The sequence below is a fragment of the Populus alba genome, chromosome 5, assembly GCF_005239225.2.
Source record: "Populus alba chromosome 5, ASM523922v2, whole genome shotgun sequence".
NCBI classification, from domain to species: domain Eukaryota; kingdom Viridiplantae; phylum Streptophyta; class Magnoliopsida; order Malpighiales; family Salicaceae; genus Populus; species Populus alba.
In genome coordinates this window covers 4,876,677-4,902,458 of record NC_133288.1, presented here as the reverse complement: position 1 = coordinate 4,902,458, position 25,782 = coordinate 4,876,677, and the positions used below count along the sequence as shown (strand labels likewise).

The 25,782-nt window shown below is 35.2% G+C and overlaps 3 protein-coding genes across 7 annotated transcripts; 2 read left to right on the top strand and 1 right to left on the bottom strand.

Annotated features, from left to right (window-relative positions):
- Positions 1-395: 395 nt before the first annotated feature.
- On the bottom strand, positions 396-8,256 carry LOC118030628 (uncharacterized). Of its 5 annotated transcripts, none has more exons than XR_004684361.2 (14): positions 8,002-8,251; positions 7,679-7,836; positions 7,459-7,550; positions 6,598-6,711; positions 5,647-5,977; positions 4,967-5,146; positions 4,169-4,249; positions 3,416-3,634; positions 3,100-3,242; positions 2,503-2,669; positions 1,830-2,047; positions 1,573-1,665; positions 930-1,180; positions 396-804 (listed from the first exon to the last, which is right to left on the bottom strand). XR_004684361.2 is itself a non-coding variant. In XM_035034807.2 (13 exons), the coding sequence occupies exons 1-13, from the start codon at positions 8,204-8,206 to the stop codon at positions 986-988; spliced, it is 2,196 nt and encodes a 731-aa protein (XP_034890698.1). In that variant the 5' UTR covers positions 8,207-8,251; the 3' UTR covers positions 396-985. The 5 variants fall into 5 exon arrangements, 3 of the variants coding, with proteins under 3 accessions (XP_034890698.1, XP_073265553.1, XP_073265554.1); XR_004684362.2 differs by having other exon boundaries at positions 396-705; XM_035034807.2 differs by having other exon boundaries at positions 396-1,180.
- A 1,039-nt stretch (positions 8,257-9,295) lies between these two features.
- Positions 9,296-11,066, top strand: LOC118030617 (uncharacterized). The gene is made up of 2 exons (XM_035034796.2): positions 9,296-9,635; positions 10,233-11,066. Exons 1-2 carry the CDS (start codon positions 9,486-9,488, stop codon positions 10,863-10,865), a joined length of 783 nt encoding a protein of 260 aa, XP_034890687.1. The 5' UTR covers positions 9,296-9,485; the 3' UTR covers positions 10,866-11,066.
- A 5,515-nt stretch (positions 11,067-16,581) lies between these two features.
- On the top strand, positions 16,582-17,145 carry LOC118031891 (GATA transcription factor 14). Its single transcript, XM_035036412.1, has one exon. It carries the CDS (start codon positions 16,582-16,584, stop codon positions 17,143-17,145), a length of 564 nt encoding a protein of 187 aa, XP_034892303.1.
- The last annotated feature ends 8,637 nt before the right edge of the window (positions 17,146-25,782 follow it).

The window sequence follows — 25,782 nt, the reverse complement described above, 5'->3', positions numbered from 1 at the left end:
AAATTTTTGTAAAATTTATTTGTTTGTACATCATTTTCCAAGTAACAGGACAATCCCAGACTCCCAAGTCCGACTTGAACCAAACAGAGATAGCACTCTGGGTTTCACTTCTCCATCAACCTTTCGATACATCACCTGCGCATTAAAGCGACTAAAAAACATACCTTGGAAGACCATGGGGCTTCTTTTTGTCATGCGATGTTTTGTTTCATTTGTATTAGCATCTTTTCACCTCTATTTCTTGCAGTACAGGGCATAACTGAATAGTTGTGATTCACATGGTCCACTTTTCAAATATACTACCAGCAGACTGTAGAGGGTCTACTACTCAGACGGTTACCTTCACCCGTCCCTGTCAATGGTTCAATGTCCAAATTCATAGGAAAAAGGGTTCATGAGAGTGAGAGCTCCCAATTCAGAGGAAACTCCATGATGAAAATAAAGAAATAAATACAGATTAATTACATGGGGTATGATTAATTTATAACAAAACAAATCTAACCTGCTAAGATGACAACACTATGAATAAGGAAAACTTAAATGATGAATATTCTGTTAGAAAGTTATTTCCACGCACAGCTTATGGGAGTAACTCATAAAAGTGAACTTCGGTACAAGACTTCACTCTGTAATAGCCAATGGAAGCGGGACAACTGTCACTGGATTTTGACATCAGCGAAGGGGAGAAGCGAGTTATCACAGGTCCTGCCACCAAACAACTTCATCAAAATTGCCGCTGCATCATTCTGAAGGCCTCCTCCATTAAGAGTAAGACCGGGTCTTTAGCCAACTGTTATTGAACTACTGTAAAACAATGGCAGTGTCATATGTGGCATAACTGACTGGCAGAGAATATAAGCACTGAACCACTGATTAATCAGAAACAAATCACAAGGTTATTGTTTTTGGTGAAGGGGCACTGGACTCACGATTGGTTTCTGTCATGACAGAAGTCAGCATCTCGTGTCTCCTCTGTTCAAACACATCACAAGGTTATTGTTTTTGGTGAAGGGGCACTGGACTCACAATCGATTTCTGTCATGACAGAAGTCAGCATCTCGTGTCTTCTCTGTGCCTGAGCTTTCCTTCGGCTGGTTTCAATGATGATGAGAAGAGCCGTAATGTCAGCAGGGCTCACCCCACCCACTCTACTTGCTTGACCAATGGTTTGTGGCCTGACCTGAAAATTACATTTGACCAGAACCATATTTTTAAAGAATTTCAAAAAAAATAAAAATTATGTCTAGCAGTGGGAATATATAGGACAATTTCAAACAAGAGCGTCATCTCAATTCTCACTCTCATAGGAACAACCAAAAGGATATCATTGTAACTTGTTATTATTCACAAACACTTCAATTTGAACTTGGCATTGAAATGGCAACGTGTACGGAATACCAAATGCACAGCAAAAAGTTAACAGGACAGTAAAAAATAGCTCCCTCGCACCATAACTTGTATCAGACAAGAACATCGAAATACATGAGTGGTTTTAATCCACTAAGCTATAGGAGTTTGAGTGAATACAGAAAATCCTGTCAGAAGTCCACAGACATTATTTATGCTACAAACCTTGGAGAGTTTCTCACGAGCTTCAAGAGACAAAGTTATCATTGCATGGTAATCCAAATCCTCAGGAAGTGGTCTATTTTGTTGATGGGCCATCTACAAGTAGAATAAGCACTTGATTTATATGACAAGATATAAGAAACATGCGAAGATGAAGTAATTAACACACACCAAATGTATATAGACATGCTAAATAATTTAAAAGTTAGAAAAAAAATTTATTCCCTCTTTAATCCTACAAGAGAACAATGATTACTCACCTGTTGGAGTTGAATTTTCTGGCGCATAATGAAGCCCTCATACTTGACATCAATCTCTACACACTCTTTCTCTGCTCTGGATAATTGTTCATTCCCAAAACCATGCTTATCAAAAACTTCATATTGCACATGTGGTTTCTTTAGAAGGCTCTCCAGTGTTGAAGAGTCCCTCACAGGCTGTCCGGACACACGGGTAATGTCAGCAGCCAAATCTCCTCCTGAAAGTAATATTGGAAACAGCATTCAACTTGGATCCTCATACAACCCTGTGTTTCCTCTCTCTGTCTCGGATTAGTTCTGGATTCCCAAATTTGAACAAGAGAACAGCAGTAATCCCAAAATCCCCGTGGTGTAGATTCTTGTCCACTGTTATTAAAGATTGATTTGAAGCAATAATATTGCAATCTAGTGGATGAATAATTATTCAATATAGGCACAAAAATGCATTTGGCCAGAAACAAATAAAGGTCATGTATCTTGCTCCCATTTCTCCATATTGGTTGCTTCTCTGTCTCTATCTACCACCCCCTCTTTTATCCGAGAGAGCATTTTCAAGGTTAATATCAATTAACAGGACATTTAGGAAATTCTTGAATATGTATGATTTATATTTCTATTTCACAATTAAAATATTTGTCTACTTCCAGCTTTGTTGGAATGAAAGAATACAAACCTGAAATCCTGACTGTTTTCAACCGCTTTTTCTCTTCCAAGATTCGAGCTTGCTTATCCTGGTATAATTTCCACCGTCTATCATCTATCAACCCAATTTCACGCCCCAGAGGTGTTAGACGACTATCAGCATTATCAGATCGAAGAAGCAATCGGTGTTCTGAACGGCTAAGAGGAGGGAGAAAAATCAATACAGTATTTTTGGTATTACAAAATGACAACAACGCAAATTTGAAATTAATTTGCAGTTCATAGATAGAAGACCGTATTTGCAAATTAAACATTCAAGACCATCACTTTTATTTCATTGATTACATAGAAAACAACTATATCTTGAATGTTAAGCATGGGTACAGGAAGTGGCTTTTGGAAGGAGATAGCCTGGTGTCAAATAGTACTAAAACCATCTCTACTTTTCATCTTTGTGCACAAGACAACATGATCTGATAATTATACCATGGTTGAGAAATACTTACGAAATTAGCTTTTCAGAGATATGAGCATTTCATATCATAGTATACTACCAAAAATAAGCGTCAAGCAACATTAAAGGAATGATTGTAAGAAATTGAATAATTAGTCTCCAGAGGCAATCTACCTTGTCAACATTCGGTAAGGCTCTCGAAGGTCCTTAGTGACCAGATCATCAATCAACGTCCCTATGTAACTGCTTTCCCTCTCGAGAACAATGAGGGGCTTACCATCTGAATGTCTTGCAGCATTAATACCAGAAATAATTCCCTACAGAAAGCAAAAGGAAAAAAAATCAAAACCCTCGTATAATTGTTCACCCAAGGAAAAAAACAATGCTGCCTTTTATGCCAGGAACAATAAAAAATATATTACCAACAAGTGACAAGAAATAAATAACATCAGCAATATACAGACAGAAGCTGACTCTATTGACAGATCACCTGCGCTGCAGCCTCTTCATACCCTGTTGTCCCATTAATCTGACCAGAGAAGAAAAGACCATCAATTTTCTTCGTCATTAGAGACCTTGAGCATTGATATGCAGGCAGGAAATCATACTCCACAGCATATGCAGGCCTCAGCATTGAACAGTTTTCAAGTCCAGGCAAAGTTCTCAAGAGTGGTAACTGCAGTCTCTCTGGTAAACCAGTTGAGAACCCCTGTAAGCAAATAAATAGTCAATTGATGTCAAAATGGTAAAATAGGAATCATTATGAGCGAAGTGCAAAACAGTACCCTGTGGATTTGGCCACATGAACTCCAGTGATAAATGTTTATTTCTTTTGCACACAAGGATCAATGTAGTTTACCTTAGTTTCCATAATTTGGTAATAAGGTGTCAAACTGAACTAGATGTTTAACATTTATACAATCTTGTGACTTGAGTAATGGTGTTAAGGTCCTTATAATAGAGTACACCAAATTATACTAAGGCGCAAGATAATAAAACTTCGTCACCAAAGTTCAGGTTGAAACCACAAGAGAAATTTTTGCATCTTCCCCTGAATGTTGCATTTTCAGGATCATGCTAATCCAGAAGCTCGACAGGTCACAAAATGACACTAGAGAATGCAGACGCAATTTGCAATTACTTGATTGCAAATCATGTCCAAATGTTAAATCCTTCTCAATCACAAAGAGACAACTGTTCATCAAAGTAATAGTACAGAAGAACAGAGTTGATAGGTACAGACCTGCACATACAGCTCAGGCACACTTCTACCCTCAGGTTCAAGAAAAATCTGATGGGACTCTTTATCATGAAATCTTACAATCTGGGGGAAAGATAATAGACATGCATATTGCATTAGGAACTTATATCAAATTCACAAATGCTTAAACTATACTCCAAAATGAAGTAAAGTAAAAAAAAAAAATTACTTTCCAAAAATAATCCCCTTACCAACAAACCATCTTAAATAATATTAAAATAATCTATCAGAACAGAGAAAAGGTTTAGATGCAATTATTAAAAACTCAAAGAAGGAAATGTGTTCATGTACTCTCCTGCACTAAATTAATGTAAGAAGGCACGTGAATTTGAATAGGGGGGTCATATACACAAAACTGTTGACAACGAATTGGTCCCACTCATTGTCTACAGGATCTCCCTTTTTGCCCCCCTTTCCACACCACGGTGGGTGGGGGACACACCTAGGAATAAGAATATGCAGGGCACTTAAGATTATTTAAAATGACAGAGGGCAAGAAATTATTTATCTTGATTTATTTTATACAATTAGGACAGTCGTTGGTGTCCAGAAACTGTACAGGTTTTAAAATCCAGCTCCTGTAAGTTCTATAAAATATATGCACGAATCTTAAGAGCTATGATCGGGACAACCTCTTCTCCTTTTCTATAGAAAAAGAATGGATCAAAATTGCAATGTTTTCTCAGGCGATGACACTGAACTACCATGACAGAAGAACTTTTTCCTTCACCTTCCAATCCCCCCCCCCTCCCCACCCATACATTAACTGCAGATGTATACCTTATCTTCTATGGAAGGGCAGTATCGAGGACCCTTTGCTTCAACCCACCCTCCATAAGTGGGAGTTTCATGCAAGTTCTCCTTAATAAGCTGATGGGTAATTTTTGTTGTGCGTGTTAGGTAGCAACACATTTGTTCCCTTTCAATTTGTACATCTGGATCAAAACTAAACCAATGTACCTGTCAATCATTAACTTACAATCAGAACATGACTTGATAACCACATAGTAGGCAAAATATCATCATTTTCGATTCCACAGGGCCCATTATATTTAGATAAAAGTTCTGTTTCAGGTAGAGGAAGTCTGTGTCAAAGAGTGAGACACGAACCCTATACAACATCAAAAACCTGCCGATCAGTTTACTGCATGCAAAAGTAGCAAATTCACTAGCACCTCTGTAAGTGCTGTATCATGAATGTAGTTGATGTGGCAGTGAGCATTGCATACATACAAATCAAAGTTTGATAAATAGAGAATGTGGGAATCAATGGCAGGATGCTGGTAATAAATGAAACATCTTCACCAGTCACCACACACGTATCCATGTACATTTTAAAAAAAAGACAATCTATACAACTGTAATCTGTTTTCTAAACCAAATTTTGAGGTGTAATTTGCAATCTCGAATTATGCTGAATGCAATCTACTGAACCTACACATGAGATTAGATGGAAGGACCTCTTTGTCTCCAGGCTGGGGTTCTAATCCAGTAAAATCTACTGTACGAATATCCACACGTGCAGGGGTTCCAGTTTTTAATCGATCAGTTTCAAAACCAAGGCATTGCAAGTTCTCAGTCAGTCCCTCTGAAGCTGATTCCCCAGCTCTTCCAGCAGGCATAGAAGTTCTACCAACCCAAATTTTACCACTCATGAAAGTTCCGGTTGTAAGAACAACTGACGGAGCATAGAAATTCATCCCGAAAAAAGTGTGAACACCTTCCACATTGTCATTCTTTCCTAATAATATATCTATCGCCATTGCCTCTCTGATAGAAAGGTTTGGAGTGCTGAAATGGAAGCAAATCGCTCAGATCAGTAGATAGATGCTGAGGCATCCAAAAATTCAGTTATTTGCAAGAGTGCTGAAAAATAAATCCATAATTGAAAAAAAATGAAAAATGCAGATTTGTAGTGAAAAACATTTTTGGATTCAAATGCACAAAGGTATTTGTACATCTTCATTGAAAGTTATTATGACTACGAGACCCTCCATCACACTCATTATAGAGTGACAAATGTAGTGAGATAAATTTAGTATTTTATTTTCAGCAGTTACTATAAAAAATTGAAAGTATCAGTATACTCCCATGGTAGCCAAATCATTGGATTGAAAAAAAAATTAAGAATCCATGGCTATTATGGATTGCCTGCTATGGCCTGCTTCTGTGACATTGCAATCATGAACATGATTGTAAGAGTTATTTTGACCATGGTTTGATCGAAGCCTATTTATGGAAGTATGAAATAAAGACCATGATAACTTTTGTGCATTGATAGAAAATTGGATGTGGTTTTCCAGCATTGCAATTTTAGCAACATGAGGTTGAATAAGTTTTGTATAGGCACATTTGAGCTATTAAATGTAAGCACAAATAGCTAATAGGAAAAGCTAAGTCTGTTAAGTTACCTCTCCACTATTTTTTTCATTTCCATAGCATACTCCCTTTTGTCAGTTTGTGCACGCAAAGCTCGAACAGCAGGACCCCTCGACGTGTTGAGTACACGCTTTTGTAAATAGCACCTGAAGCATGTTATACAAAGCTCTCATAGGTGAAGCTAGAAAACAGATATTTAACACTAAGGCAGTTCACTTTAAACAAATTGATGAAGGACTTTTGAGAATAAACATAACCTAAAGGAAAAAAACAAGCAATACATCAAAATGATGAAAAGAATAACCTGTGTTAACCTGAGACTCATAATTCATTTTTTCCTGATATGGTGCCTGTCATTTTCTTACTTGGCTCATTGAAATATCCTTGTTCACTTCTTGACCTTTTCATGCTAACAAAACAATGTTTCCCCAACCAACTACCCTTCCCAGTGCCTAAATTCAGTTTCATCCTTGATTAAGGGACACAGTCACTTATCTGCAGAACTTAAAAAGATTAATCAAGAGTTGCAATTCTGAAAAGTTTGTAAGAAGGAGAGGTGGTTGGTTTCTACCCTGACCAAGGAGTCTAGAATGACTTGGCACTGCTATATAGGACTCAGCATGAAGAAACCAAATATAGCCGCCAATTCACCAATAGGGTTCCCCCACCGTGATCCCCTCCTAGCATCCCATCAAGTCCCGCTAATATGTAGGTTGTCCTTCCCTATAAGTTATATGAGATATCAAAGCCCATGATTCCAATTCCCTAATCCTATAGAGCTAAATTTCTCTTAACTGTGAGTCACGCCATCAACAAGAAAGAATAACACTTGCAGAGTTGCGCACGATCTGGCATGTAGCTCTCAAGTAAACATACTATTTTTTATGCATTACCGATCAGCGACCTTCCCAATTTCACCACCAAGAGCATCTACTTCATGCACTAGTTGTGATTTCGCCGGCCCACCAACTGCTGGATTGCAAGGCTGAGAAAGAAAAAAGAATAAAAAACAAACTCTTCTTTTCAAGATTCTTTCAGTTACATTTGACTAAAAACTAACGAGATTATGTAAGGCATTCAATAACAGGGGTTGCACAAGTTAAAAGGAAAAACCTGCCATGCTATTCGATCAATATTTAGCGTTAGAAGAAGCGTTTTCGCCCCTAAACGAGCAGAAGCAAGCGCTGCTTCACAGCCAGCATGCCCTCCTCCAACCACAATCACATCATATTTTTCATCACTGATCAATCCACCACCATCACTACAGCTCTCTGCAAAAAAAGAAACCATGTGCCTTTGCTTTCAATTCACAAGAAATGAAGCTTAAAACCTTCAAACTAATACATACATTTCACCCATAACAAGTTCAAACTTTGTAAACAAAACTTTTTAGGATTATTTGGTCAGGTAAAAGGAAAATTGAGTTATTCCAGAACCTGTAGAAGCGGGAGTGGTGGCTGAAACTGAGAAGCGGCGGGAGGAGGAGGAGGTGGTGGAGGAGGAGCAAAGAGGGAAGAAAGCAGCGGGGGTGTGGCGGCGGCGGGGGAAGGAGATGGAAAGGTGTCTGGGTGTGAAGAGAAGAGGAGGTAAATGGAAGTGTTGGCGGGCGAGGCGGGAGAGATGGAGAGTGAGAGTTGCCATTTCTTGGGGGTTCAATTTGTGGTGTTGTGGAAAAATATAAAGATTAGGGAGAGTAGAAGAAAGAATTGGAGGAGGAGTTGGGTCCAAGCCAAAAGGACCAAAAAAATCGATTTATTGTGCAATTTCGTCCTTGTTTTATTTTATTCCATACATTCAAATACTTATACTCTTACATTTTGGATAAGTCATTGTCAATTTCTCAAATCAAATGATGTTTTTTTTTTATTATTTCTTAAGACCCAAGAACAAGGAAAAATACTTGGAAAAACATGTTGCTTTTAACTCTTACCTTGACTTGGATACCATTGATATAAAACTTGGCCCATCTTTAGTCTAGTCTTTAGATTAGATTGGATTTTTAAAAAAAAAAATCAATTTGGTTTAGCTTTATCAATCAGTAAAAACCCGATTTGATTTAAAATAAAAGCTAAAATAAAATTAAAATAATTGACCCAGATTAATTCTTTTAATTTAAAGACTGTTTGGGGTGGATCTAAACTGGTTAGGTCTGTCGTCTGCAAGGCTTTTACGCTTGCTGGGAAACAATGAATGCCAGCAGATTTACCTCCGCCCTTTAGATGACTTGTCTTCATGCTCCAAAAACATGTACGTGTTCATCAGTTTTACCATCAGAAGGTTACTGCAACGACTTCGCAAAAATATTGCAGGCTATGACTCCAATTCCGTGAACCATAACTACTTGATAGCTTCTTCTTTTTCAAATCCACCAAAGGAAGTTTGCATGCAAGTCAGCTGATAGAACTATTTGATTGCGTTCAAGTCACCATCGGACCAGGATTCACTCATACCTGATATAAAGAGGATTGTTAAAGAAAGTAAACTCCTTTGAGCTAGAGCCTCACCATCGATGATTCATAAAACGAAAGAACAGACGAAAAAGAAGAGGAAAAATGTGTGAGATGGCAAAAAATATATTTAAGATTTTGAGAAATTAGCCTGGGGATGGTCTTGTCACGTTTCTCACAATGGCCCATCCCAAGGAATTTGGCCCACGTTCACCGGAGAATGATGGAGACATTTTGAGATGGCCATTACTTATTTTTATCTAGCCAAGAATGAATCGGGGCCACTTCTTTAGTCTGCTATTCAGATTCATGCATCAGCACTCTACCTACAATGCAGGTCAAATTTGATCTCTTTAAACATTAAATATATCAGAAGAAAAGAAGGATGAGTTTTTTCTTATAAATTCAGCAAATCCTTCAAACAGAACCTAAAACATTCACAAGAAATTATATCAGGATCCTCAAGAATTAAGATGGCAGATTTGTTTGACAAGCAGGCAGCGATATATGTGGATGCGAGGCCAAGATATCCAAGCGAATGGTTTTCAATGCTGGCTTCTCTAACCCCTGACCACTCTTTAGCTTGGGATGCTGGCACAGGCAATGGTCAAGCTGCTATTGATGTTAGTATTTTCTCCCTCAAACTTTCTAAATATATTGAGATCTGATCTATGTTGATTCTTTGCAGCCACTTAGAAACACCCTTTTATGTTGCACAATAACTGCAGCTCATTTTACTTGTTCCATTTGCATATATGCCAAACATAGCAGCAAATGTTGTCCCATCTTATTCAATCCAAGTTATCAAATGCTAGCTTGAGAGGAATTAATGATGGTAAATCAAGGATGATATTATTCTGAAAACCTAGTAGTGCTCATGATGGTGATGACTGAGAAGTGACAAGGTTTAATTTGAAGTTCTGATGTAAATCAACACTTGAATCTTGAGTTCATCACCTTTTGTCCTATTTTTCTTTTACATGAATTACTAACGTTAGTTTAATTCCTTGAAAAGAAATCGCTAAAATCAGATTCTACCAATGTTTGGCTCTGATGCGGAACTTCATCCTAATACATGGTTCATCACTATAGAAGGGTTCAACTTAGCCAAACAATGTGCTTCCTGATTTTTTATCTCTATAGAAATATCACTTTTTGGTTTAGAAAAAATAGAAATTGATAGAAATGATGCATCTTACAACCTTGTAAATGCACTGCAGGTCTCAGAGCATTACAAACAAGTGATTGCAACTGACATAAGTGAAGAGCAGTTAAAGCATGCTATTCGACATCCCCAAGTTCAATACTTTCACTCTCCATCATCAATGTCCGATGATGAACTAGTGAACTTAATTGGGGGTGAAAATTCAGTTGATTTAGTTGTTGTGGCTACAGCTGTGCATTGGTTTGATCTAGAAAAGTTCTACCCTGTCGTCAAGCGTGTGTTAAAGAAGCCTGGAGGTGTGGTTGCTGTTTGGAGTTACAATATCCTCCAAGTTAGCCCAGAAATGGATCCTCTATTAAAGAAATTCTACGAGGGAACTTTCCCCTTTCAAAACCCAAAAGCCATGTATGCATTTGAGTGTTACAAGACACTTCCATTTCCTTTTGAAAGTGTAGGCGTAGGCTGTGAGGGGCAGCCTCTGGAATTAGACATGCCAATGGAGATGTCGTTTGAGAGACTTTTGAAGTTGTTGAGTTCAGCTTCTGCTGTGAATGCAGCAAAGGAACAAGGTATGAATTTATTGTCTGAAGAGGTTGTGAGGGAGCTTGAGAGTGCTTGGGGTGGGCCTGAATTGGTTAGAACTGTCAACTACAAATCATATATGCTTGCAGGAAAAGTCAAGCTCTAAGCTCTAAGCTCTAAGTTTTGAGTTCCATTGTACTAAAATTATCTCCTCGTTAAACATTCATAACTTAATAGTTTTTGTAGTAGTATTTTACCGATTCTACTGTGGGGTGTATAAAAAATGTCAGTTGAGTTACTCACTCTTTACACCAGAAAGAATTCATGAGGGCTCTTCGTGGAAGACTCAGAATAAGTTCGTTTTTCTGCTGCAATGCATTGCAGATTTCAAGATGTAGCACTCAAATTGAAATTAATCATGCATTGCAGAGCTCAAAACAGAGCACTCTTGCCGTCTCCTGAAGTTCTTATTGCTGTTTGGTGCTCCGATTGCATTGCAGTTAGTCCTGAATTTGAACTTGTTATGAAGTGCTTTCATGAATCATGACACAACTCTTCCTTCTTAGAACTCAAATGTCCAGTACTTACTTCGTGGCTATATGAAACCTTCCATTTCCTTTTGAGACTGTAGGTTTAGGTTCCTAAGCGAAACCACCAAGTTTGCTTAACAAAGTAGCTGTCATTTTAGAGATTCTTACAGATGGTAAGTTCCAGTCGTTACGGTTGGAAAATACGTTTAAAACAAGGTTAATGGGCATATTTGAAGTAAAATTAAAAGTGGGATTGTTTATTTTTTGGGTTAAAATTTATTTAATATGAAATATTAATATGATTTAAATAAATTATAGGTAAATAAAAAATAAATCTTAAAAAACTCTGAGTCAAAATATTTTGGTAAAACTTAAAATATTTTAAAGCTTTACACCACATTGAAACCAAATAAGTTTGTCTTATGATATATTTAGCGAAAAGTTGAAATTAAATTCAAATGATACCAAAGTTTTTTAAAAGGAAGAAGTTCCAACTTCCAAGTATCATGTGGCGTCTTCAAACTTGGATTTTAGGTTCATTATAAAATAATATTTTAGATTATAAAAAAATATTTTTTTTCAACTAAAATATGAACTTGGGTTTAGTTCATGAATAATTATTCTTTTAGCTCATCTCACTGTTTTTTCATGTCCATTATCGATACACGACGTCGGGCTACGGCTCCATATCATTTTTGTTTATTTAACAAAAAGATTTTTTATTGTTATTGGGGAAATGAAAATTTTATTGGAGTCACCATCTAGTAATTTGAGGGAACTAGAAATCCCAAATTAAACACTGGTTCCAGAGATTTAGGTACTGGGTTAGTTATGATTAAGGGAAGGTAGACATCACCCTTAAAACATCCTTTCAAAAGAAAGGTTACCATTACTTGTGTGTTTTTTATTTGATTTAAATGCTATTATATTTCGAGCTTATTTGCAATTTCGTTTTTTTTAAATAGTTAACGTCGGTCCCTAAAAATAGGAGACGCGTTAAAAAAAATGACATCAGTTTCTAAAATAGAAGACTTGTCTAAAATTATATTTCGAGCTTATTTGCAATTTTCTTTTTTAAAATAGTTAACGTCGGTCCCTAAAAATAGGAGACGCATTAAAAAAATGACATCAGTCCCTAAAAATATAAGATTTGTCTAAAATTATATCGACGTTCAACCCTAAAAAGGAGAATTGCGTCTGAGTTACAAAAAAAAAACAAAATTTATGGACATAATCCATATTTGTTTGGTATTTAAACTTTTTATTTGACATCGGTCCTTTTCTATAAAAAGAGACATGTTGATAAACATCGTTCATAGGAGATGCGTTAAAAAAATGACATCAGTTCCTAAAAATACGAAACTCGTCTAAAATATTGACGTGTCAACAAACAACGTTCGTAAGAGAAAATCACATTTTTTTAAAATGATTTTGGGGTTTTTTTTTATTTTTTATTTTTTATTCTTTTTTAAAAAATATATTATAATAAACACACACACACACATATATATAATTCACGTCCTGCATGAACAGTAGGACGTGAATTATAATTAACGCCTACTGTTCACACAGGAACAATAGGGAAGGAAGAAGAAGGGGAAGGGGGGAAGAAGAAGAAGAAGGGTGGCTTACCTGGCTGAAGGGTCATGGCTACCGTCACTATTCTGGTTGAGGAAGGTGTGCTGCCGGTGGTTGCAACGGTGGAGCTGGAGGAAGAGACGTTGATGGCGTCGGTTTCCTGTTGTAGAGGAAGAAAGAAGAAGAAGAAAAAAACACGGGAGGGGCTGTAGCGAGGAGAGAGAAACCGATGGTGGCTCTTAGTGGTCGACTGGTGGTTGCGTTGGCTGCCTGTGGTATAGATGATGGTGGGAAGACCGGTGATGAGGGTGGTGGTGGCTAAAGGCCACGGTGGAGAGAGAAAGAAAGAAGAAATGTGCAGAAACCGAAAGAAAAACTGGTTTTTTGGCTGACTTTGGACTCGATTTTTTTCTTCTTTTAGGTCATGAAATCCACCTCTATTTATAGGCAGTGGAAGCGGGCAATCTTGTCTACATTGAGGAAAAATTTCAGCCCTTGATTCAGTTGGGAAGGACCCCAACCATTGGCTCAAAGTAGGTATCATGAGTTGAAAATCTGCAGACAAAAGCTGATTGAGTAGGCTTTTTTAGGTTGTCACCGGTGCTAATATATTGTCATTTAGCCCAATCTGATCAATGGGGTTGTAGAAACAATGCATAGGATCATTTTCATATACGATTTGTTAAATTTTGTGGACGTTAGGTACATTAAATGCAGCTGCAAAGTAGTCAACCAGACCAGCTTTTTCAGAAAAAAAATAAAGAAGATAAAATATGCAGACAAAAGCTGATTGAGCAGGCCTCTTTAGGTTGTCACCAGTGCTAATATATTGTCATTTAGCCCAACTTGATCATATGGGGTTGTAGAAAAAATGCAGAGGATCATTTGCGTATAAGATTTGTCAAATTTGGTGGACGTTGGGTACATTAAATGCAGCTACAAAGTAGTCAACCAGAACAACTTTTTCAGAAAAAAATAAAGAAGATAATGAACAGTGATGTTTGGTCAAAGTTCATTTCAGTCCTCTCTCTTTCAATTGAGCTCTAATTGACCCTAAACCTTTTTATTTAATGCAATTAGCACCCTAATTAACTAGGTAAAAATTAAATTTGGTCTTTTAAAATTCGGATTTTCTCAATTAAGCCCAAATTAAATCCCAAACTTAATTTTTCACCAATTAAGCCCCAAATAAAATTAATTTGACTCATTTAAAGTATAATTAAGTCCTTGCACTTAATTAATCCTTCAATTAGACCCAAATTAATTCTTAAACATAATTAAAATTTAATTTGGCCCATGATTAAATCAAATTGACCCATTAAAAATTTAATTATGTCATTGAACTTAATTTTTATGCAAATTCATCCAATAATCATTTAATTTGACCTTGAATTTGTATTTTTCTTCATTTTTTGGCACAAAAAAGTACAATTAGGCCTTGAACTTCCTCCAAAATTGCAGCTTGACTCCCCGATTTCCTTTCTCCACATTATCAGCTTTTATTTTATTTTTGAAAAAGAAATTGAATTTTTTTTTTTGGAATAACCCAGAATTGGATTATGACATCCATGAATGCTAGAATCAAATCAGTTCCTCATAATTTCTTCAATAACTCTTGAATAGATTTTTCAGCTAAAAAATTATCTAAAAATATTCAGGTTTAATTTTTATTTTAGAGAGGATAATCAAAACTGTTAGAAGAGAAATTCTATCAACTTTTAATTCCTAAAATCAAAACTCTTTGTTTGTGACAAATCAGAGCGAGTTATCAAACCGTGGGCTCCATTTCGGGGCACGATGGGAGAGTTCATTGGGCCCGCCGCTTTCATGATTCACCTCAATCTTTGAGACCGTGGGCCTCGACGTTCACCTCAATCGCAGGTCTTGACTTGAAGACCCTTGAGCTCCACCACTAAGCCTAAACATCGGGTCATCCTTTCTCGTCGAATCAGGGGATGCCCGATTTAGGGAAAGAACTTTTCCTTTGCTGCAGGGCCGGGCATTCAAGCGCAGCAATGGAGCTCTATATAGCTGCCACCTTCTCTCTTATTAGGGAGTGGCTAAGGTATTTCTTGAATCTATTTCCTTTCTCCCCTTTGTTGATGAGTCCGTCTCGCTAGTCTTCCCAGTTACATGAAAAACAATAGAAGATAGAAAAAGGGGAAAATGGTAAAATACAAATTCTTTCCGAAAGGGGGCCATTAGTGCTCTTTTCTGTAAGCTTTTAGGCCTGATTTTGTCTGTCCTGACGCCTTCTCTTCCGTTGGTCTACCCTGAAGCTTTCACGGCGAGATCAAGTTGACACCATGCCGAACATCATTGGAGATGCCACCCAAGACTGAAATGCTAAACCTCAATAGAGCCGGATCCCGTAGCTCCGGCCAACCTCAATCAAGGGGGTAAAGAAGATTGCTTGGGGTGCATTTTTTTTTTAAACAGAATTTGATCTCTTCTTCACTAAAGTTTCCAGCCTTGTTCTTCTGATTTTTAAAGGTCCTTTTCTTTTTAATATATCTTCAAAATTTAAAGTTTAGGTTAAGTCTTGGAGAGAGACTTCTAAGTTTATTAGTTTATTAATCTTATTTAGTAGGATATCAAGTGTTGTTGGAACCTTGAAAATCTCATTTGAAAAAACATTTTTTATATCAGATAAGAAATAAAACTTTAATAACAATAAAACTTGATTAATTTTAAAGTATCTTGAAAAGTAAGTATTTTTCTTTAGTTTTTGTGTTAATATATTTAAAAATATATTATTAGACTAGTATGCATGCTAGACCTTATTTTTAAAAATACTAATTATAAATTTGATATATACTTAATTTGCATATTAGGATCTTTATAGATATTTATAGTCTTTTTGTTATGATAATAAATTGATCATAAATTAAATGATTATAAACTGAACATATAGCTACATGATTACTTTTTTATATAATATAATCACGGGGGAAAGCATGGAACATGCATTGAAGACGACATTAAAATCATTTTGTAATCATTGTTACCCTCATATCCAAGTAATTGCAATCGAACTCCATAATTTAATCATTAAAAAATGCATAACAACAATCAGCACTAAAAAAATGAGAGCTAAGAGAAAATTTTACATAGTTCATTACATGAGATTAAGAATTTATAATCATAATCAACATATTTTTCCTATATTATTTCTCTTCACAAGCTTCATAGTCGTCATATTCTTATATTTTAATTAAATTTCTAATACCCTGGCTGATGAATATTTTTTTTTTCGTTTCCAAGTAATTCTAAAAGTATATTATAGAGAATATTAGAATTTTGAGAATTGAGTGATGCATAAAGATGGCAAACAAAGTTATTGCATGCATGGTAATGATACAAACCACAAAATTCTTAGAATCTCAAGACTACCCTTTTTGTGCACAGACTAGAATTTTATTTTAATTGAATTCTCAGACGAATGAAACACCAAAATCGAAGATTTCCTTTATTTCTTCCTTTATCCAAATCTTGTTTGAGTGTTTGAAGGACAAAACCTCGTAAAAAACAAAATTGCCGAACACAGCCGTCTTCGTGTGTTTGCTAGAAAACTATGTTCTAGGTTTTATTGGTTGGTCTACCTACGTAGAGATAATTTCTCAAGCGGTTCATGAATATCCATAATACTTATGGACTTCACTTAAAACCCTTCTCTTCTTCTCCTATATATACAAAATAAACCTAAAAACCTAATTCACCCCTTTGCCCCTCTCTGTATGTGCCTTAGCCTTTTTGTTACACTTAACTTCTACGATGGCGTCTCTCTTTATATATGCCTTGACCTTTTTTTTTCCAGCTTCCGATGATGTTTGCAATGTCAGTGATGATTTTGATTGGACAGGCAGTGGACTCAGCGCCCCTCAGGATCCCATAGAGTGTGTTACTGATTTCTTCGATGGGTTTATATCAACCAATGAGTTAAGGTTCTTGGAGGATTTTGGGGATTTTTTGGGAAAATCCAAAGAGGAGATAGAAACTACTCCATCGAGAGATTTTAAATCTGGTACAACTAAAAAGAAACCTAGGAGTAAACGGAGATTAAAGCAGCGTGCGTGGCGGAAGAAAGATTTGGTGTTTTCTGCACTTGAAAATCATGAATTCCGAAAGAGAATTTGCACCCACTGTCAAATTGACAAAACGCCGCAATGGAGGATTGGCCCGCTGGGTCCGAAAACACTGTGTAACGCTTGTGGTGTGAGGTACAATACAGGGAGGTTATTCCCGGAGTACCGGCCGGCTGCAAGCCCCTCCTTTGACCAGAGCAAGCATTCAAATCTTCATAAGCAGATATTGAGAAGGAGGGCCAATTTAATTTAATTTAATGGTGTGTTGTTTTTTACATTTTTAGGTCGTAGTAATTCTCTTATGATTCATCATGCACAGCTTTTTGTTTCTATTTTGTTTTCTTATAATTAATAACTTAGATATTAGGGTTGCTTTTTCTCCACATGTCCATGAATTAAGAATCTTACCCTTGAGTTTTACGAGGGCTTACACTCATTATTGTGCATAGCGAGTTGGAAAATGAAAATAACTCTGCATTTTCAATATTCCATCCATCTTTCCTCTTCTTTAGCGAGGAGATAGGATGATATATGCATGGATAATCTTCCACATAAATCAAATTTAAATACAGTTCTACGCCACATTTTCCGATGGAAGACTCCACGGCTAAGCAAAATTACTATGGCTCCAACTCCAAGTTTCATTTTCCTCCTATTTATTTTTCTATTTTAAAAGTATTTTTAAAAAAAATTTAAAATTTTTTATTAACTTTAAATTAATATATTTTTAATATTTTTAAATTAATTTAATGTACTGATATTAAAAAATAATTTTTAAAAAATAAAAAAATATTATTAATATATATTTTAATACAAAAATTTATTTAAAAAATAATCATAATCATACTATCAAACAAGCAACTCTTCTTCTTTCTATCCTTATACGCCGCCAGCCGAGTTGTATATTATATTTCAATTGACAATCGTGTCAAGCTTGCTACTTGTCTGAGCTCATCATCATCAAAAGAAAATGGTTTAGACTTTAGATCCAAGCACGGCCTAAAACCGAATCACGTGCTATAAATAATAATAACAAATAAATAAAAAAACCTTATCTGAAATTGACCGCTATTCCCACATTGATTTTTGCGATTGTGCTCGACTCCGGTGAAAACCCGGTGCTACTTTTACTCCCCGGCCCTTCCTCTCGTTTACTCTCTTGGAATGGTTCTTTAATTATTAATCAGTCAGAAGATAGTAAAAGAAAGCTATCAATAATCAATCCCTAGCTTATTCAAAGGGCTGATGATCCTTACTACAGCGGAGCTGGGAAAAAAAGAAACCCCATAGAGTCGAAAGTGGAGTTTTTCTGGGTATTTGAAACTTGATCGAGAAGAAGGCAGGCTATCAATGGACTGATGCGTGAGTTTGATAGTTTCACTAGTGTTGTTTTTATAATTTTTACATAATTTAATTTGAAATCTAAACTAGGTAAATAATTCAGCCAAAAGTTTAAAAATTTGAAGAATCTAAAAAAAGATTCATGAGATCTGGATATTATTTTTTATGTTATTTTTTTTTTATTCCTAAGTAAAGCACAAGAAGTAAAGTAGTCTCATTTCTAAAAATGCTCCTTCGTGTGCATCCAAGATTTTGGACACCAAACGGACCCTAATTATCTTACGTTTCCCCGTTGACGTCAACGATCTGGACAATCTACCGCCAATCTGGCATTAAATAAAAGTCGGCTCTTTTAGATTTCATGCAGCCACTCGGTCCTTTCCTTATAGATATATGTTTTTTTTTTTTTAGCCAAACTTTTCTGCTCATATAATTGCCCTCCTCAGTCCATTACTCTCTTGCAGCACTCAGAAGGAGAGGAAAGTAGAGAGCGAAGAAATGAGCGAACCAAGCAAGACATCCTCTGGTCCGGGACGACGACCCTATGAAGAAATGAGTTATCCAAGCAAGCCACCTGGCATCTCCTTCTCTAGCTTTGCTAGCCTCCCGAAGTCAAGGGGGGAAACCAAGAACAATCTACTCAAGAGTAGTTTCTCTTGGTCATCAAGCTCCTCACCAGGCAAAAAGTGAAGGCTTTGGATTTATGGGAGGAAAGGGGTGGGTGCGCTCCTTGTTCTCTCGATGATTGAGAAGCCCTTGCTCGCACTGTGTGAATTTTTAAAATTTTAGGTGTTTTTCCATGGCTTTTGCTAGCTACAAAGGGAAAACGCAAACTAGATCGTTTACATTTTCTCTTTGATTACGATCTGGTTTGTCTTCCGATCCTAGATTTTGGTTGCTTTTCTTTCTTTCTTTTTGAATTTGATGTCTCTCCGATCTTAATCAAAAAAGAAAAGCAAGGGTTATAATCTTTCCTTACTGGATGAGCAAGATCTTGATGTTCTTTATATGATATTCTGTTGCCAGTGCTGCTGCTACCAGAGCTTGAACCTTGGTTCATGGTCTAGGATTGTGCATCACCTAACCATGCAAGGCCAAGGGTCTCCGGTTTATAATCATGATGCTTGTAAATCTAACCGCCACAGCCACGCCGTTTGGGCCAGGACCGAACCGCCGCACCAAGCGGCAACCCAAATGGCTCGGCAAGCGGTTCGACCGTGCCCAAACTCAAAATGGTTTTTTTGAAATTTACCAGCAAGCCCCTGCAACCTAGCTACATGGAGTCATGGACATTGGACCACCACCTGCTCCCCCACCTGACCTGCAAAGGCCAGAGGTCCCCAGTCGGGCCACTCGTCTTGTTTGATTTTATGGCCTCTACTCCTATAATATTTACACAATTAATTAATTATTTAGGGTGCCAACTGGGCCGGGTATCTAAATATTTTTTTTAAAAAATATTTTTTTATATTAGTGTATTAAAAATAAAAAAATAACTAAAACTAAAAAATTATTTTTTTTAAGTATAATTGAATTGCAATGCCATACAAAAATAATAATAACTAGAATAATTGTTGTAATTGTGTGAATTTGTAACATAAAAATTCATTATCTTTATAGTGTAATGTACACCCCTACAAAATGGTTGTTAGCAGGTTTAAATCAGATACACTTTCAAAATTAATGCAGTCACACCATGAATCTTAGATAGCGAAACGAAAGACTTTTCCAAGCGCACTCAAATAACGTGTTTATTTATTTTTGTAAAAGGGAAAAGATAAAAGACAGCTGTTTTCAAATAAAATCACAACCAGCAGTATTCTCAAACTACATAAAAAGGAAGAAAAAAATATAAATAACAATTTTTAAATAAAAAAATATTTAAAAAAACTACCAATATTTCAATTCCAAAACTATTTTCAATCCATGGTGTACCTAATGATATTAGGAAGGAATATTTTCTTGAAAAAATCAAGAGATTCATGGAAATTCCAAACCTTAACTGTTACGTTAAGACTTAAGAGTATGTTTGGTAGAGTGATAACGATTATTTTTCAAATAATTTTTTATATTGAAATATATGCAAATAATTTTTTTTTATTTTTAAAAAATTATTTTTAACATCAATACATCAAAATGATTCAAAATATATAAATTATATTAAATTTTAATAAAAATTAATTAATTTTGTGGAAACGCGGTTTCGTTCCAAACCCACTCTAAAGTTTCTTTCTAAATTGGAAGGAAGGTGTAACTTTTTAGATACAAGTGTGCGTGTGTGTCCATCAAAATTAACCCTGTCCTTCACACTGGAGACAATTAAAAACACTCATAGACAGAGAGGACATGAGTGGTCCAAACAAGCAGGTCCCCTGGCCGACCAAGGGCCACGGCCACCCCTCCTCGTCCTTTGCTGATCTTCCGCCGGCACGGTGGCCAGTCAAGAAGAAGATTATACAGGCAGCGTTCCGATTCTCTTCGTCTAACTCCTCGTCATCGGAGAAAAAAGTGAAAGAAGAAGATTAATCATGGGCGGCGGCTGCTGCTGCTGATGTAAATACTTCATGTGCTATGTTGGGAATTGCTTATCAGAAAAGTAAAACGGCAGTCGTTTCCCTTTAATGTAAATACCAACTTGATTATGAATCCATTTTTACTTGTAATGCATTTATATATATGCTTTTTTGCTTTGTATCGTATATACACATTATTTGTGAATTTATGTCTCTGCTTAACCTAATCATTAAACTCTTTTTCATTGGTGGGCAAGCAATTTGAGGCATATTGATCCTTTCAGGATTTGCATAACATGTATGATCGGTGGAAGCTGTTTAAGAAAGGGATTTGGAATAGGTGCAGTCGGGCTCCGATACTTTGTTTTTCCTCTATATTGGCCTTAAAATTAATGACAGCCCTTTCAAAAACTGATTGTATACTCGGTTTTTATTTCTATTAATTTTAGTTGTTATTTTTTTATTATTATTTATTTTATATTTACTATTTTTTTGAAGGTTTTTTTTATTTTAATCCTAAATATTTTATTTCATTTATTTTTTTTTATCTAAATTAATCTTTATTCTTTTGATTTTTTTTTATTTTTTTTGTATTTATTTTTTTTTATTTTCATTCCTAGTTATTTTATTTATTTTAATTTTTTCATTTAATTTTAGTCCTTGTTTTTTTGGTTGCTATCTTCTTATCATTTTCTTAATTTATTTACTTTTTATTTTTTCCATTGACATTTAATATCTTTATTAAATTATGGTTTTTAATTTTTTTATTGCTATTTTTTATTATTATTTTCTTGATTTATTTTGTTTTTCAATCTAATCCTTAATTATTTTTTTCATATGGGTTTTATATCAGATTTGATCCTCATTGTTTTAATTACTATTTATTTTGTTTTTAATTTTTTTTATCATTGGTGTTATTTTTTTTGTGTTTGTTTTTTTATAGGGTAATTTTGATCCTATGACCTAAATCATTAGTTTTGAATATTAGCCTTGTTTAAGTTAGATATTTTTTTAGGTCTTGTATTAATTTTTTATTTATTTTATCATTTGACATCAAGTTATTGGGCATTGAGCTTCATTATTTATTTCACTTTTATTTTTATGAGTCTGTCCTTATCTTCTATTACATGTAGCAAGTTAGTTGAATTAACTTGAAGTGACTTGATTTTTTTTCTTTACATTTTTTTATGAAATTGATTTTTTAAAAAAATTTTATCATCTGACATTAAATTATTAACCTTGAAGCTTTATGATTTTTTTTTCAATTTTTTTTTATGTGGAGTCATCTTAAGTGTGAGTTAGTCAAGTTAACCCAGTGTAACTTGTTTTTTTCTCGTGTTTTTTTATGTAACTTTGGTCTTTTTTTGCTAGGTTTTTTTTTTAAATCTTTTTTTATATCGGTTTGATAATATAGTGGATGGTAAGTTGATCAAGTTAACCTATGTTGACTCAAGTTTTTTTATTAGTTGTTATTGTTTAAAAAATAAAATTTTTTAATTTTATTCTTGACATTGCTTTGTAATTTTTTTTATATAAAATTATTCTCATCTCATATAATACTGCTTTAACATTTCTTTATATATTAGAAAAAATTTAACCAATTCCTGGCATACACAGGTACAACCTATATCCAGATGCCTCCAATTACTTTCGAGGAATACAAGCACTGTCTGGTGAGGTTTCGATAACCTTAAAAAAATAAAGGTGCACAACTGGTGGCTGTCTACCTATTTTGTTTTTTTTCCAGCTATGATCGACTAGTAACACGACTCATTAATGGTAATTAATAACAGTGAAGGGAGGCGATACTGGTGGCGGCGGGGAGGAGTGATGATGATAAAGGGGAAGGTAAGCTTTCTTTCTAGGAGGGTGATTGATGATTGTGGAAAATTAAGACAACGAAAGCGAAATCTTATCCACCGAGTCCCAGTCAAAGTTAACAATTATAGATTATAACAAGAGATAGAAATACAATTGCCAAATAACTCCTCTTCTTCTTGAGTTTGAGCTTCCAGCCTTTCACACACTACTATCTTTTTTCATATATATATATATATATATATATATTAACATGAATGTCCAGATCAGCTTGTGCGTACCTCGATTAATTTTACATATTCTGAAATTAATGACCATATAAGCTTTCAGCGATTCTGATGTTTGTAGGATCACTCAAACTGGTAATCTTTGAAAAGTAAACTCAATACCTGATCAGTTAAGCTATACCTTTCAAGGTTGTAGATAATATATTTATAGTTCAGTTTATGTATGCTAACCTAGATTAATTTTAGATTTTCATTTCCATTCAAAATTAATTTGATTTGAAGGGAGTTATGGTTAATTTGTTACCGACTAAAACAAGATTCAAACTCAACGATTCAAGAAATCCACATCCAATATCTTAAAACCCCCTGCGTTTGAGTGTAGCCGGGGTCCATCAATTTGCTAGGTCATCCTGGTCAAATATTCCTATAGAGACGATGACCCCGTTTAGGTCTATTCGAAAACGTGCCCCCCTTTTCATCTCCTTCTCTTTTTTTCTTTTTTCTTTTTATCCCCACTACCTGTATATATATATATATATATATTTTTCATAAAGATGCACTCGATTGTTTTTACTTTTTCTTTTGTTGAAAACGGGCGTGCAAAGAGAATGATGATGTTGCCCAATTTTTACATCCATGGAAAGACTAAAACCTACTCTGTGTAATAACAAGGTAGGGAAAGCGAGACATATTGATCACGTAAACAAAAAAATATTCGAGCTTGGTTGCCTTTCTAGAATGGAAAACATAAAAACAAAATATTTATCTGGACTTTGAAAGGGATCCATAGAAATGGATCACATCAATTTCTCGAGGTTGAAAGCAATCCATGGAGCTCGAAAGCAAAATTCCTCAGCCACCTTACTTTACTAGACAAACAAGAATAGCCATGGAGCTTGTTCAAAACGTTTCTGAAATATTATGAGTCATTAGAAGAGTTTGAAAGTGAGCATTCAAAGTGGCCTTTTTCTGAATTCAAATTCAATAGGAAACTGTAGGTGCTCAATTTTCAATCAGATTTGGAGACAAGACATCGCAGATTCCTTCGACCTAATATATTAGGTGGCATGCGGTTCGCTGTAGGCTAGTTGATTTTTCCCCGTATTAAAAAAAACAAAATTTAAGGGCTGCTAGCGTATTTTAAGAAAAAAATCATGTTACTAAATTATAAACTATATTGGGTCGAATTAGATAGGTTAATTTAATTTAAATTATAAACTTACGAGGGAGGAAGCGTGTATCCTTCACACATTCATCAACACTTACATCGGCGGGAGGGGGCACTGGTTTGTAAGGGATGAAGTCATCGTAAGTGGTTGACTGGGCCTAGGAAGGACCGTCGGGGCCCGCGAGCTTCGCTAGTGTTTCATGCGTGCCTGTATGAATTCCACAAGTCTTTGTGTTTTGGCGGTGGAGAGGTGAAGAGTGCGTTAGTATTTAGAGCGTCTTTAAAAGTGCTTTTCAAAAGTATTTTTGAAAAATTAAAATTTTTTTATTTTATTTTGAATTAATATATTTTTGATATTTTCAAATAATTTTGATGTATTAATTTTAAAAATAATTTTTTAAAAATAAAAAAAATATTATTAACATATTTTTTTAAATAAAAAATACTTGCGAAGCAATGAAGCATTGTTGACAAGACTTGCTCAACTCACTGCTTTCACCTGCTTCCTGCGTCATGAATCAGTTCACTGAGTCCTGCTTCAAGATTCAAAGTTAATGGGTCCTATTTTAGAACCCAATTATCATGGACTATGTGTTAGGATTCAAGGATGGTAAACAATTCTCTTGGATTATTACTAGGATTCGGTGTCCGGATTCAATTTTTTTTTATCCTGCAGTTAAACCAAACAAACTTAAATTTTAGATTTTTTTGATATTTTTATGGAAAATAAAAAGTAAATCCACGGTGTAGCATCGACTATCTAACTAATAAATGACTATTCAACGCTATATTTATAATTATGTTTTAATACATTTTAAAAATATTTTTGCTATAAAAATATATTAAATTAATATTTTTTTAATTATTTTGATATGGTAATATAAAATAAAAAAATTATTTTAATATATTTTTTTACAACTTTCTTGATGAACGACCTTACGAGAGAGAGAGAGAGTACGCGTGTATCCTTCACATATTCCTTAACACTTAAAGATTCTTTCTCGGGTTTTTTAGATGGATTCTCAAGTGAGCCATGGGTTCTAATCTTTTTCGGGTTTCTTTGGACCAACATTAGAACGCCCACTGAGAAAACCAAAAAGAATGGAGGGCCTAACATGTTGTGGGCAATTGCAATTATCATATTTTTGTAAATGTGCCCGGGTTCGATCCTTTATGTTACCTGTCGAAAAAATTCAAGCGGTTTTTTTTTTTTTGCAGGATGTTCAGTGGGCTCCAGGATTATCGTTTTGGTGTGCGATGTCACGGTTATAAAAAAAAAAAAAAAGAATGGTAGTGTTTCAGCAATAAATCTATGGAGTTAGAATTAATACCAGCCTATCATATTTTTCTTTTTATACGAGTTGATTTAGAGATGTAATTATGTTCCAGGTATGGTTCTACTTTCAAAACAGCTTGGTTGGTCATCAACTTATCATTTCCACGGATTTGGAGTTCCATCGTTTCATTTTCCAGCAGGAATTAAGGAAAGTTATTTCAATGTTGTTACTCAGAGAGCTTTGGTGAGATTTTGGGAAGTGAAAATATGCTTTTTGCTGAAGGATCTGTATCTAAGAAACTTGGTTATGAACCTTCTTGGTAATGAAAGTCTGGGAGTAAAACTTCTTCAAGAAGTTGAAAAAACGATATGCAAACATCTGGATTTCTGGTGCGGTCAGGCTAGTGTTGAGCTGAAAGAAGCTGTGGCAAAGGTAAATTTATTCCGGATTCGATCTCTTTTAGTCTCTGCTAGATAGATGCTACCGGCGTTGCTGTTGGTCGATTCATAAATAATATAAATAGTTATTGCAGTAACAATTGAAAGT

Coding starts and splice junctions, on each gene's coding strand:
- LOC118031891 (XM_035036412.1), top strand. CDS start 16,582: ATGGCGTCTCTCTTTATATATGCCTTGACCTTTTTTTTTCCAGCTTCC.
- LOC118030628 (XM_035034807.2), bottom strand. CDS start 8,206: ATGGCAACTCTCACTCTCCATCTCTCCCGCCTCGCCCGCCAACACTTC. Junction 4,250..4,966: donor GCCCTTCCATAGAAGATAAG/GTATACATCTGC, acceptor TCTTTCCCCCAG/ATTGTAAGATTTCATGATAA. Junction 3,635..4,168: donor TGCCTGAGCTGTATGTGCAG/GTCTGTACCTAT, acceptor ATTTGCTTACAG/GGGTTCTCAACTGGTTTACC.
- LOC118030617 (XM_035034796.2), top strand. CDS start 9,486: ATGGCAGATTTGTTTGACAAGCAGGCAGCGATATATGTGGATGCGAGG. Junction 9,636..10,232: donor ATGGTCAAGCTGCTATTGAT/GTTAGTATTTTC, acceptor AATGCACTGCAG/GTCTCAGAGCATTACAAACA.